Source organism: Gekko japonicus, unplaced genomic scaffold, assembly GCF_001447785.1.
Source record: "Gekko japonicus isolate JY-2015 unplaced genomic scaffold, Gekko_japonicus_V1.1 scaffold1472, whole genome shotgun sequence".
NCBI classification, from domain to species: Eukaryota; Metazoa; Chordata; class Lepidosauria; order Squamata; family Gekkonidae; genus Gekko; species Gekko japonicus.
The window spans coordinates 26943-42172 of record NW_015160255.1 but is presented as its reverse complement, the minus strand read 5'-3'; the positions used below and the strand labels follow the sequence as shown (position 1 = coordinate 42172).

Below are 15230 nucleotides of genomic sequence, written 5' to 3'. Positions count from 1 at the left end.
TAAAACAAATGATGTAAGAAACCCTAAAGCCACATACCTTGGCACACTTTACTGCAGGGCTGCCAAGGGCCATAGATATTCCAATAAAACTGCTGAGGTTTATCTTCAATGGGGATATTGAATGTGTATCGAACATCAGGGTTATATAAATTACCCACCGATAAAACCTGAGAGGGAGAATTACAGAAAAGCATAAAATGCACTGCAAACCTAGGCTGCTTTCTCTACCCCCCCAAATCAAAATTAGCACAGTGTTATCTGTAACGTGTGCTTAAAAAATATATGTATTTTTAACCTGAAGAACTATTTCTTGATCAATACGGTATGTAGAATTGATTCGTTCAATGTAAGAGTCCGAGCCACTGTATTCTATCACAGCATTTCCAACTTTGATCTCCTTTTTAAACATGCTGACAACATAGTCTCCATTTAGTATGTAGCCTTCGTTACCTGACAATGCTGTGTGCAGGGAAACAAACAAAGAAACAAACAAAAAGAATCAATGTAATTTACTCCTACAGACTAGATGTGATGTTATTCGGTTTGAAAAACATCCTAGATCCAATTTATCTAATGTTAAATGAGTTCGGGAACATAAATGCCAAGCATAGAAGCCAACAAAACAGAATAATACTGGAGAGATGAAGGGATCCATGGATAATCTACCAATATTCCTAAAATAATTGGGCTCACCCTCATGCAGATACCCAAAAGTGTGTAATGGAAGGGGAGCGGTGGCACAGGGGATTTATCCTCTGGTTAAACAGCTGAGCTGAACAGGACTGCTGTCAGTTCGAGCCCCGCACTGGTGTGAGCTGCCAGTCTGTGTCCGTAGCTCGCCGTCCACCCAGCGGTTCGAAAGCTTCAGCGAGTAGATAAAATGGGTACCACTCCTTAGAGAGAGTGGGCACACTAAACCCCCCCCCCCAGTGGGAGTTGTGTTAGCCAATCGGATGTTCTGCGAGTAAGATCCGAAAGCTGAGAAAGGTCTACACAGCGTTGAAGAAAAGCCTGCAATAGGCCATTCGGCCAGACGGTGGCAGTGGTGCGCTGCGACTGAGACAACGCTGACGACATCAAGTGACGCCGAAAAAAAGGAATGCTGCCAGAACACGTCTGGACCTTACAGACAACCAAACTCTGTCGACTACGAAATGTGTGTGATTTAATGATATATGTTGTCCTCCCTTACCCCCAGCATTGTTAGTCCCATGTGAAATTCAGGAGTAACTGTAAATCGCTCAGAGCCGGCAGCTCTGCATGGATTGAGCGATTAATAAATGGAAATGGAAAGATTACCACAGTTACAAATTCTACAGCCCCCTGCAACATTTGCACACACCAAGGCATTATAAAGAAACAAACATCTCGGATTGCTGGGGCATGAAACTGGGGGTGGCCACAAAGTGACCACCGACAAGGAGGAGAAGGTGGCAGCAGTCAACAGGAGGAGAGAAGCTGTAGCTAGCACCAGTGGAGGTGGAGGTGGAGGTGGGACCTCCCCTCCCACATTAGTCCTCCTTTTGTAGTGCTGTATTCCCCACTGATTAAGGACTACACACTGCAAATAACTTAGAACTGTTTGCTTAGGTTGAACTAGTATTAGTACACGTTCCCAAATAATACTGATCTAAGAATGCTTATCACTTGCACGACACTTTTAAGCATTCAACACACTCAAAGCACATGATCTTCTTGCAATTCTTACACCAGCCCTGTAAGGTAAATCAGCTCTACTATCCTTGTTTTGCAGGTGGGAGATTGAGGATGAGAGACAGAGGCGTTTTTCAGACTGCAGCTGCCTTTGCGTTTTCGCACATGTTGTGGTGCATCTGATGGTATTGGTAGGATCAGTATAGACTTCCCTTCATGAGTTCCATCTATGGAGGGGGGGTTGTGGAGGGGTGTTTCTCCCCCCCCCCACATGTGCTGAAGTGTTTCAGCATTTCAACAGCCCCGTCCATTCCACCTATCTTCCTTACATGAGAGTAGCCCCATTTACTATTTTGTAAAGCACAGTAGGCCCTCAAACAGCAACTCTGAAACACAAGATAATTTGCTCAATTGGAGAGTGTTATTAACATTCAAGCAATCTACTATCCCTCTTACACTGCTGAGAATGAGGAGATTTCTTGCTCTCTTTCATATGAGCCCTGTCAGAGTCTTTGCAGAGGAATGGAAGAAACCATTACTGACAGGGGCTGTAAATAAAGTGCCTTTTGTAGAGCCTTCCAAATCAGATCAAAAAAGACCTAAAGGATTTCCTCCAACACACACCTATGGGACAATCCAGAAAAGCCCACTATGGAAGGGGGCAGAGCAATCCACGACTAATTCATCTAATTTGAAGGAATCATCAAACATGTTTGCCTCAATTAACATACAGTTAATAGAGAGACCAACATTCCCCCCCCCACACAACTAGTGCGAAACAAGAATCAGCTAATCGATTCCCGAGCCTTTCAGAATCCAGCAGTGGGACATGTATGGAAACTTCAACTCTGGACGGTCCCTTACTCACCTCATCCCCCATCAGATCTACAAACTGGCAGGCTGTCACTCATCCTCCAACAGAAGTATCCCGGTTATCTGATTCCAGCTCTTCAAAATCAAACTGTACTATTTTACTTAAAGACCTTGATTTCAATAAAACAACAGAGAATTGTGGAGCCAGGACATAAAACACCTATTTCTAAAGACGCTAAGACTCAAACGACAGAAAAACTGCTGCAACTTAGCCCTGGCCAAACCAAGCAAAAGTTCCTGCCAAGATAATTGGGCCAAGATTTTTGATAAATATTTACTTATTTAATTATTCTTTATATTTTATTGTATAAAATATGAAACCATGACATACTTTAACTTTTGTTTGAAGTAAAAACGACAGTCTTAATCAGAAGATCTCTTCTGCAGGACCTCAGAATGTGAACTCAGGTTCACCCAATCCTTAGTAAAATTTCCTGGGTTGGTAACCGTCTAACACTAGTAATTCTGAGAGCTTTGGTCCCTTGTTTTCAAGGATGAGAAATTAGTATTTTACTGCTGAAATTTGTATATAATTGTACCTCTAATAACTGTTCCTGTTTTGCATTTTTGTGTGTGTCTAAACTGCATTTTGGAAATTTTTAAAAATTTCAATATATTGAGACCCAATTAGTCCATTGTTTTATAAATTATTTCTCTACAAGATTCAAACTGAAGAAATAATTTGAGATGGATCCAATCAGAGATGCCAGTTTATTGGATAAAGCCCCGTTAGGTCCTGTGTTGAATTTTTTTTCTTCTCTCAGTTTATTTAGCTTATTTTTTGTTATAGCTTTTATATTACACTGTGATGAGATAAACTAAATTTTGTAAAAAAAACCTCCTATGAATAAAGGTTTAAATTTTAATAAAGAAAAGAAAATGCTTTAAAAAAAGATAATTTGCTCGATCACTTGGCCCCTGACCAAGTTTTTAATTTTTAAATTGAAAACATTAAAAGGATGTAACAAAAAAAGAAGGGTTTTCCCCACTGGGGAGAAAGGTGCGAAGGGTCAGGAGATGATCTGGTGGATTTTACATGAGAGTAGCACTACTGGCTTAGGTATATCTACTCTTGTGTAAAGCAAGAGGGGGGCTATGATCCTGGCTTTCTCAGGCTGGAGAGAGAGGCAGAGAGAAGAGTTCACACACACACACACAAACACACACTCACAAGGCCGAGCAAGGAGGAAGGTGCCCCCAACTGGAATAACTGCTTGTTTCAAAGCAGGCACATTTGATCTTTGAAATATTTCTCCACTAGGATGCAGTTAAAAAAAAACTGCCTGCCCTTTCTGGGTGGGTTTTGGTGGGTGGGTTGTGCCAGAAGTCACCAATGTGAAAAAACGTACTTCAGATTATGACTAGGGGCTTTGTTGGGAATATATTTCACTGGGGGGGGGGGAAGTATGGGAGAAACCAGTTTTATTAGGAACAGGAAGAAACGAGGAAGATATGAAATGTTTATGAAATTGTCTGAACACAAAATAACACGCTAACATTGGGTAATGTAAGTGGATTTTTAAGGCAATGTGAAAGATGCCAGAGAGACCCTGTCATCTAGTGAATGTATGGCACAGGTGACATTTCAGCCAAGGGCTTCCCAACTCACAGCTCAGGCTGTTTCTTACACCCAATTAAACTCCCACTTGTGTAGGAGCACCCTTCCCCTGCTAAGGAGGTCCACCTGGATGTTCTGTGCGCCTGGAAGGTGAGTGGCAACCTAGAAGATCCCCCATGCAATGCACCAACTCCACAGGTCGACTGCCAGTCCACAAAGTTTCCTGGAAACCATTCCCCCTGGACGATATATACAGTTCAAGGCAGTGGTGCTGTCTGTAATTATTGACATCACTTTCCCTTGTACTGCGGGTTGGAAGGAATGGAAAGTAAACTTGATAGCCAGGAGTTTCAAATAGTTGATGCGGTGACGTCGCTGATGGATGCCCCATTCCACTCCTATGCACATGCCCCTCAGATGAACACCCCATTCCCCGAGGGAGGCGTTCATAGTTAGGGTCTCTGAGGGGGAACGAGCTTGGAATGGGGCTCCTTCAATGAGGTTGGGTCACCAGGACAGGGATGCTAGGACATGCAGGGAAAGGTGAAGAATCATTCACTGAGAGTGACGGGAGGGACTGAAGTGCCGGGGAAAACAGAGCTGGAGGGTCCTCATCCAGAGCATGGTGAACACTAGTATATCGGTCATGGCCACCATGAAGCTCAGCAGGTGTTGGATGGAAATCACAAGAGCGTGCGGTTGGGTTTTCAACAGGCGGACCAGGGCAGTTATTGCATATGCCCTCTGAAGGGGCAGGAACGCCTTGCAGGCCCTGGACTTGAGCAGGGCCCCAATAAACTGTGTTTGTCTGGATGGAGTGAGATTGGACTTTGTGTGATTGACACATAAGCCTAAATCCTGTAGTACTGACAGGGTCCTTGTGATGTCTCTCAGGAGGTGTTCTTTGGAAATGGCCACCAGAAGCCAGTTGTCTATGTAGGGGAAGATGACAGTGCCATGAAGATGGAGGTAAGCTGCATCCTTGGTGCAGTGGAGAGTTCGAAGGGGAAAATGTTGTACTGGTAATGGTCTCCACCCACCATGAACCATAGGAATTGCTTGTGCTGCGTTCTGATGTCCAGATGGAAGCAGACATCCTGTAGGTCTATTGTAGTCATCCATACCCATTCCTTGAGGAGCTGTAAGATGCTGTGGAGCATTGTCATTCAGAACTTGCGATAGGTGATGAATTTGTTCAGTGCCATTAAGTCCATTATTGTCTGGAGGCCACCATCTTTCTTGGGGACAGTCAAGTATTGGGAGTAAAATCCATGTCCCCATGAATCTGAAGCTACTGGCTCTATGGCTTCTTTTTCTAGCAGAGACCTTATTTCCTCCCATAGGGTGTCGGATGGAGGAGTGGCGACAAACTGTGGAGTGGGTGGTATTTGAAGAAACTCTATTGCTTAGCCCTGAGAGATGACAGAGAGGACCCAGGTGTCTGAGGTGATCCATCTCCAGGCTGGAAGGAAGGGATGGAGGCGGGTGGTTGAGATGCAGGGTGGGTGGGTGGTAGGCAGTGGCTCTGGTGTACCGGGGACAGGTGAGTCAAACACCCTGTTTGGGAGGTCTGGAGTTTTGTGGCTGAGGTGCTTGTTGTGTGCTGGAGAATTGGGCCTTGGGTGCTTAAGAAGAACTATGAGTGACTTGAGGTTGTCAGTTTCTCCATGTCTGGTCAGGTGAGGGTCTGTTTTAGGGACGTTGAGACCATAATCTGGACTATGACCTGGTTTTATAAGTGCAGGTGGTGAGTGTGATGCTCAGGTTGTGTGAGGCCTTAATGTTCGCTCTTGACCATATCTTGCAAGACCGTGTCCATCATGGAATGGAACAGGCTGCCTCCATTGAAGGGAAGGTCTTCAATGTAGGAGCACATGTCAGGACAGAGAGCCGTTGTCCTGAACCACGAATGTCTCCGCAGGGTGATGGCAGAGGTAAGTGTCATGGTGAAAGTATCTAAGGCATGTTTCAAAGTGTTGATCTGTTATTTGACTAACAACATGCCTTCCTTTTGCAGTTTCCTAGGAGTCAGACTCTTGTCCTCAGGTGGGGTGGAAAGCACCTCAAAGAGCTGTTCCCAGAAGGCATACTGGTAGCACCCTATGTACACTAGGCAATTGGTAGTTTTGACCCCCAACGCTCCTGCAGAGTAGATCTTTATCCCAAAGGTGTCCAGCTTCTTGCCCTCCTTACCCATTGGATTGAAGTTTGTGCACTTACTCTTTGAAGAGGAGGTCTCCATCAGACAATTGGGTTTGGGGTGGCAAAATAAAAATTCAGCCCCAGTCTCTTGTACTGGTCTAGGGCAGGAGGAGACAGGAGTCAATGCCGGTTTGACCCATGGGACTTTGGAGGCTTGAAGCATCACCGATGTCATGGGGAGTGCTATGGCTGTAGAGGTGTCTAACTGAACGATATCAGAGATGTGATCAGTTACCTCAGGTTGTGGTTGAATGATGGAAAGGCCAAGTGTGTAGGCCATTCTATTGACCAAGTCCCCACAGGATTTGAGGTCTTCCAACAGTGAAATACAAAGGTCATCATTGACCTGCGTGGAGGGCAAGGGGTCCATGTGTGTGGTTTGATGCCCAGAGTCCTCCCTATCGGACACTTCACAGATGCACTGTTCAGGTCCTCGACATCAGAGTGCTCTCAGTCTGAGAGAGAAAGAGGCTGACTAATGGTCTAGGTTGGGGGTGTTCTCATTCAATGTACCATCGGTAAAGATGTCAAGGTCAACATAGCTTTCATCAGGTCCTTCTCACACAATGTGCCTGGAGGGTCTCCACCACTGCCTCATGGATGCCGACATCCTAGTGCTTACAGTGCTGACAGCACCACAGGCCTGTGGGGTGATCAAGAACGATGTGAATAGGTCAAGTGCTGCTCCTAGTCAGAGGATCCCCTCACCAGAAGACAAGGGAGGGAGGATGGGATCGGGTAAACACTGCAGAGGTACTGAAGTTGTCACTGGTCCCAGGGAATCATGGGTGGTGCAACTGGTAACTGAAATGGAGGGCCTTTATCCTGCGGCAGATGGTCCCAGTGTCGAGATGGCAAATACCAGAGTTGGGGCATGGAGCAGCATGTGTCTGAGTGGTTGTCATGCAAATGGTGTCAGTACTCGGTGTTGACCATCGATCTCAACAGAGAGCTATCCCCGCTTGAGGACCTTGAGTAGGAGGTGTTAGGCAGGTTCTGCTGGGTCAGGTCGATTCCCTTTGCATCAGATTCTGAGAAACAGTGTTGATGGGCCATCGGTATTGGTGATTTTGCTACTGGGGAGTTCCGCTGATGGATTGGTGAGTTGAGAAGTTGCAGAGGTGGAGCCACTGGAATCAGTGTTGGGTCCAGTAGTGAGGACTTATTGGTAGTAGCCTGTTTGCTAAATGTAGAGCTGTGAATGGGGCTCTGAGATTTTTGCTGGGAGCCCATCCTGGAGGCCTTGTGCTTATTCCAATAATGGCCATTGTCTTCCCTATGTTTCTTAGTAGAGGAAGAAGATGACAATTTCAAAGTCAAGCCTGATCACTTTGACACTGATGGGCCAGTGTCGGACGGTGCCTTCATCAAAGCCTTCAAGGCTTGGCCCAAGGGTGGAATGTGCCCAGTCGGCATTGGTGTCAGTTCAACATTTTCCTCAACAGTGGAAGTTTTTGCAGCCATTTTGGTGGGAAACAAGGTGGATTCCAGTAGTGCCACCTGAAGTCTTGCCACCTGGTTTTTCCTGCTCTGCTTAGAGAACTTGGAGCAGTGAACACAGGAGATAGTCCAGTGTGTCTCTCCAAAGCAAAGGAGGCACAAGGAGTGGCTGTCCAATGGGTGAGCTTTCTACCACACTGGGAACACTGCTTGGAAAATTCCCATAGTTTTCCCATAGACCGGTGTGTGTGTGTGTGTGTGTGCGAAGGAGGTAAAATCTATGTAAAGACTTTGGGGAGGGGGAATGGGAGAGAAGACGAAGGGATGAGAGGGGGAAAACACAGTTGAGCAGAAGAAAAACTGAAGAAGAGATTGCTGAGATGATCATCTGATCTGTGTGGCAGTCAGAAGAGAATGGTGACAGGAAAAGAGCCCACATGGAAAAAGCCCACGGTCAGATATGCTCACAGGAAAAAAGCCCACATGGAAAAAAGCCCACACACCAAAAAGCCCACACGGAAAGAAGCCCACATGGAAAAATACCATGTAAAGCACCATAGATATTTATAATGGTGGATAACCTTTCATCTCCATTTATGAAAATGCACAGGTATTACCTATATTTTATACTGTTATTTTAGGATTAAAACATGTCATATTCACATGCAACAATTTGTGTTGTGATTTTATCACATATAAGTAAATAATTTCTGTAAGGGAAGATCTTGTCTCATTAACATTTTAAAGTTTTCTAAATTCAAATTATTCAGATTATCAGATTCAAAATATCAGAGGGGCCAAATGCTACAGTCTTCTCTAACTGTATTGACTTCAAAAGAAACAAATAATGGATCAAAGAATCACTTGACTGAAAGCACCTTGCAACAGGTCTTATGAAATTTCAAAGAAATATGTCTGTTGGTAACATCTCTTCCCACCCTCTCCCTCTTAGGTATTCTAGAACTGTGTGTTCAGAACTTAACTTTGATGGATGTTGAACTGTGAGTTTGATATTGCGAGGCAATTTTTATTGTCCACCAAAACCTCAGAACGCCTCCCCCTGACAGAACCAAACTTGTAATATTATGGTTGCCTAGCAACAGCCACTGAAGGAATCTGGTTTTTAAAGCTACAGACACTCCTTTTATCATTTCCAGTTTTTTTCAGCTAAGCAGTATATATATATTTAGATTTCACATTTTCCTGCAAATCTAGGGCCCTTTTCAGGTTTGCAGAAAGATCGGTCTTGCCTGTTCACAGCTCCAATCAGTGGATATATATATATATATATATATATATATAGAGAGAGAGAGAGAGAGAGAGAGAGAGAGAGAGAGAGAGAGAGATCTATATATGCGGCAACAAAAAAGGCTAATGCAATCTTGGGGTGTATCAACCGAGGCATAACATCCAAATCACAAGATATCATAGTCCCGCTGTACATTGCATTGGTCAGGCTGCACCTGGAGTATTGAGTACAGTTCTGGAGGCCTCACTTCAAAAAGGTTGTGGACAGAATGGAGTGGGTGCAAAGGATGATTGGGGGCCTGGAGACCAAGCCCTATGAGAAAAGGCTGAGGGACTTGGGAATGTTTAGTCTGGAGAAGAGGAGGTTGAGGGGGGACATGATTGCTCTCTTGAAGTATTTGAAGGGCTGTCATTTAGAGGAGGGCAGGGAGCTGTTCCTGTTGGGAGCAGAGGATAGGACTCGCAATGATGGGTTTAAATTAAGGGCGGGAAGATACGGGCTGGATCTTAGGAAAAACAGTAAGCGTTGTGCAACCGTGGAATCAGCTGCCTAGGGAGATGGTGAGCTGCCCCTCGCTTGCTGTCTTTAAGCAGCGGCTGGACAAACACTTCTCAGGGATGCTCTTGGCTGACCCTGATTGAGCAGGGGGTTGGACCAGATGGCCTGTATAGCCCCTTCCAACTTTGTGATTCTATGATCCTATATAGATATATATGCCATCCTATGAAATTTGCTTGCAACACAACCAAGGACAACAAAAGGAAGTGCTTCTTTACACTACAGGCAGCAGTTTTGTGGAACTCACTTGCCTCAATATGTGGCAATAGCCAATGTTTTAGGTGGATCTAACAGCAGGCCAGGCAGATTTATGGAGGCTACTTCTCATTGGCCTTTCCCCATGATAGCCAAATGATACCACCAGGCTCAATGGCAGATTGACTAATTGTCAAATGGTGGGTAGCAGGTAAGGACTGTTGTCTGCAGGCCCCCAGCTTCCCTGTGGCATCTGACTGGCTCCTGTCAAGAATAGGATGCTAGATTCAGTGAAGTGATACAGTCTAGCTACCTCAGGTTATGGTCATTATTCCTCCTTTGGCATTATTTTTCAAGCAAATGCAAGTATGGGAAAGCCCACAGGAGGAACTTAGTTGCTTAGAAATAGGAGCTCAGGTGAGTGGATGAGAATTGCATTTTCAGACTGCTGCCACTGCGTGGCAGCCAAGGAAAGGATCTGCACATTTGTCCAACTGGTTACCATGAAGGGGTCCAGACTGCACAGTGTAAACACTGCCGTGCTGCATCTGAATTCTGCAGAGAAAGATTGTATTTTATTTTTCATATCCTGGAAGACCTGGGACTGAAATCTTCAAAAATGGTTTTCTAAAATTCAAACCAGCTCCTTGCAACGATATCCTGGGCAGCACCCAAGAGATGAGTGAAACATCAGGGCAAGTATTGGCTGCAAAACAACTCATAATTTGAGGTCTGGGGGACTGTGTTTCCCCCATGCTGCAATGGAAACACTTGCTGGGGCAAAGCTGCCTTGGATCATGTGCAATTCCCATTCAGAAAGCATCTGACAGGCCCGTGTTTCTCTTCCAGTGCAGCTAATATTCCAAGATCACAAATACCCTGACCTTCTATTCATCTTCAGCTCCAATGCGAGCAAAGCCACCTGGGACAAACCATTACCTAAATAAACTTCAGCCTGTTAGTGAGTGGTGGGCATGTTTGCGAGCCTGGTATTAAAATCTTTGCTACTGTTCTCCAGCCATATGTGTGGAATGATGGCTTTTGCATTTGGTTTCTGCAGAAACCTCTCCTAAAGAGGTGGGCCAACTGGCAGTGGAAGGCTTTGTAGGCACACTGCAGAGACTAAAGTGCCTTGTCCCTATTGACTTTCAGGAAGAACCCCAAAGGCTGCTCCTTTGTGTGGTAGTGTGAACAACGCCAGCAAGCCAGGTTTTCTTTTTAAAGAAAATAAAACCAAATGCTAAATTCCTCCTATCCATTCAACCTTCCTATATCCACATTCTGGCATGGAAAAGACACTTGTGCTAAACTAGTTTGTCTAAAATTCCTGAGGACTTTTTGCTTCATCTTCTGGTCCGTGCATAAGATGCACAAATCAACATGTATTACAAACATGGATGTATAGCATTTAGAGGCTATGAGCACACACACTTAGCCTCTGCAACACAAACCTCTACTATACTCATGCACACAATCAGCTATACTGCGTAATGGCTATACTCCTTTTTAACATACCATGGACACAGCCACACTTTGTATCTCTGTCACACACCCACATATATTAGCTTTCCCTCTTTCCCATCCTCTACCCTTCTGTAACACTCAAGTTTAGTATGGAAGCCTGCCCCCACCCACTCACATACATCGCTCCACTGCTCTTACAAAACTCCTGAGCTTAGAAAATAAAACATCTATGCATTTAAACTGATGTTAGAAGCAGTATTAGAAGATGTTTGGCCAGCATCATATTTTGTGTTTTGTTTCATGCCAAACTTGAGCTATGCACAAAAATACCAAAAGCTTAAAGTGCTAAAAAAGCTTTCTTTAAAAGGGACGGTTTCCTGAAAACAGCAGTCTGCTGCACAACTTCACGCTAATGCGATTATGTAGTTAATTTCCTAAGTTAGTTTCCCCACCATTTCACCCATCACAGCCACTACAATGCCCTAAAGGAGAGCTCTGCAAAGAACCAAAAGAGTTTGCAAGAGAGAGAAGAAACTGTACATGGCACTGACACAGGTCAAGGAAAATTTTTAATCACATACAGGACCAATGCTCCCTCTAAGCTTTGCAGATTCGTGAGCAGAAATTCTACTTTGTGAGCTACTGGCATTGTGAGCAAGCGATTTGGCTCTTGGTCCTCGGTGGGAAGCCGTTGGTGCCAGCGCCGGAGGTAAGGAGTCTAGGGGTGATGCTGGATTCCTCACTTTCTATGGGGGTCCATGTCACTTCAGTTGCCAGATCGGCCTTTTATCACCTTCGGCTGGTCAGGCAACGAGTTCCCTACCTTGCCCCCCCCCGGTACTTAGCTACAGTGCAATGGTCACTTCCAAGCTAGACTACTGTAACTAACTGTACGCAGGGCTACCCTTGAGCCTGATCCAGAAATTGCAGCTAGTGCAGAATGCGGCAGCATGCCTGTTGATGGTGATGCCCTTGTGGGCACACATTCAACTGGTGTTGCACCAACTGCACTGGCTGCTGATAGAATACCATATCCGGTTCAAGGTTATGGTTCCAGCCTTCAAAGCCCTATGCAGCCGGGGACCATCATACCTGCGGGACCGCCTCTCTCGCTATGAGCCCAGGAGAGCTTTGCACACTTCTGATCAACATCTCCTGGTGGTCTCTGGCCCAAGGGATATTTGCTTAGCCTCAACCAGAGTGAAGGCTTTTTCGGCCCTTGCCCCAGCCGGGTGGAACGTGCTCCCACTTGAGATCAGGCCCCTGCGGGACCTAGCACAGTTCTGCAGGGCCTGTAAAATGGAGCTGTTCTGCCAGGCCTTCAGTCGAGGTGGAGGGTGTTCAATCTATTCTGGGGCCCCTGTCCTGTCCACAGCACTGTTTTTGACTTTCCCCACAATGCCCTACTGTTTTTGGACACCATCTGGACACTGGAGTTCTGCTGCTGCTAATTACTGCTTTCTTGTTTTTATTGTCTGCTGGTTTTATGTTGTGAGCTGCCCTGAGCCCATTTTTTTGGGGTAGGGCAGAGTATAACTTTAATAAATAAAATAAATAGATAAAGTTTGCTCTGGAGCCATCCTTTCTGAGCTAAGACAAAAATGTGTGAGGCAGAGCCTAAAAAACTGTGAGCTGGCTCACACTAACCCAGCTTAGAGGGAACACTGCACAGGACACATTGTTTGTACATTCTGTGGTCATACAGAACATTTCACTGCGATCCTAAACAGATTTATACCATTCTATGCCCACTGAGTTCAATGGACTTTGAAGTGTGTAACTCAGTTTAGGACTGCACTAAAGTCCTTTCCCATTAGGATGAGTTCGTGAAAGACAATAGTGACACATTCTAAACCTTCAGGTGTGATCAAATTCTTCATATAGTATGGTCAAAAATAATACACAAGAGTAGAAAATACTGCAGATACTCTGGCCAGCCCCAGACAGGATGCAACAGATGGAGACCATTCTCTCATCTGGATAAGCAGTACTGAGTGCATCTTCTTGGAAAGGGCCTTCCAAGTCATCTGGTACAACTTTCTTCTCAAACACTTCTGTAGGCGTCTTTACTGCAGTGTATCTTGCTCCTTCCTCTGCTCTGGGTTGCCAGCAGGTCTGGAGGGAAAAATGTCCTGCCCCTTTAACAATCTGTGGCCAAGGGCCAGTGAAGCTTTTCACAATATTGAGGCAAAGAGCATCGAAATAAGGTTCTGTCCTCTTTGACAGGACATTTTTCCTACAGGCTTTTACTCTATACTAGGTTTGGACTCGCATGTTAAGAGTGACTCTCACTTTGTTACCCTTATTGTGAGGGTCCCAAGTGACCCACACTGAGCCTCCTTCCTTTTTATGTGTGTGTGCTTTACATAAGAACATAAGAGACGCCAATGTTGGATCAGGCCAAAGGCCCATCCAGCCCTACACTCTGTGTCACACAGTGGCCAGAAATACCAGTGCCATCAGGAGGTCCAGCAGTGGGGCCAGGACATTAGAAGCCCTCCCACTGTTGACCCCCCCCCAAGCACCAAGAAGACAGAGCATCACTTGCCCCAGAGCCCCTATCTATAAAAAGGTAAAGGTTCCCTTGCTCGAAAGCCAGTCGAATCTGACTCTAGGGTTGCGGTGCTCATCTCCGTTTCAAAGCCGAAGAGCCAGCGCTGTCCAAAGACGTTTCCATGGTCATGTGGCCGGCATGACTAAACACCGAGGCGCACGGAACGCTGTTACCTTCCCACTGAAGTGGTACCTATTTATCTACTTGCAATTTCTTGCTTTCCAACTGCTAGGTTGGCAGGAGCTGGAACTAGAGACAGGAGCTCACCCTGTCTTGCGGCACCCGGGTCTTGAACCGCTGAACTACTGACCTTCCACAGCCTGCAGTTCAGCGTCTTAACCACTTGAGCCACCGCAGCTCTAGCCCCTATCTATACCTTGTGGCTAATAGCCACTTTGTTGACTAGTTTTTATACTCATTCTACACATACACACATGTACATACACACAGTCGCATTTTAAAATGTATTTTAATGTTTTGGCTGTTTGCTGCCTTGAGGACCCTGAACTGGGTGGAAAGGCAGGATAAAATTATTATTATTATTAATAATAATAATAACTGAAATAACCATAATAACAATAACAATAACTATTGCTTTTCATATGGGAGTTTCCTGCCTTGGTGCAATGGGAGAGGGTTACTGGGGGTGGGGAGGTCTGAACCCTCAGGTCCTTTCGAAACTGCACTTTTATGATAGTATACAGGAAATCAATTCTTGTACATTGAGAACATAACACAAGTTTGTGTCTCCTGAGTACTGTCACAACTTACCAAGGTAGTTATCATCTTCCGGTTTCCCTGAGTAACTATGCTGCCGTACATCAATATTTGTAGCACCAGCTGGTATGCGTACCACAGTGTTATAACCTGGAAAGAGAAACTCAGAAGTCAAGCTATATTGTTTGTTGTTGTTTTTCCTCATGGGTGAAGCAGAGAAAAATGAAGTACCATCATTCAGTTTTACTATGGAGGGACCATGGCTCGGAGGTAGTAAACATGCTTTGCATGCGGAAAATCCCAGATTAACAGTGCAGTCCTAAACAGAATTATACCCTTCTTCAGCTAATTAATGTCTAGAAGGGTGTAACTCTGTTTAGGACTACGCTGTTAATCATGAGTTATTGCCAGTGATAGGATCTTCAGCAGCAGGTCCTGAGAAAGGCCTTGCTCTGCCTGAGAAGGTGGAAAATTACTACCAGCTATTTATTTATTTAGGTATTAGATCTGTTAATCACACAATCCCTGCAATGCAGGGCTCTGGGTGATGTACATCATTCATAAAAACATCAAGATAAAACAATTAAAACATTAATAACATATTTCAAACAAAAAGATGGTGTATATTTGGTGTAGTGGTTTGGTGTAGTGGTTAAGTGCACGGACTCTAATCTGGGAGAACCGGGTTTGATTCCCCACTCCTCCACTTGTACCTGGCTGGATGACCTTGGACAAGCCGTAGTTCTGATAAGAGCTGTTCTTGAAAA

General features: G+C 45.0%; 1 protein-coding gene across 1 annotated transcript in view; it reads right to left on the bottom strand.

The window, feature by feature from the left end:
• LOC107113149 (A disintegrin and metalloproteinase with thrombospondin motifs 9-like) overlaps positions 1–15230 on the bottom strand; it is a gene marked incomplete at its 5' end in the record, with an annotated part of 147551 nt that overhangs the window by 107569 nt on the left and 24752 nt on the right. The window contains 3 exon segments of the mRNA XM_015414419.1: positions 38–167; positions 296–459; positions 14518–14613. Of these exon segments, the coding sequence (XP_015269905.1) occupies positions 38–167; positions 296–459; positions 14518–14613 (390 nt within the window).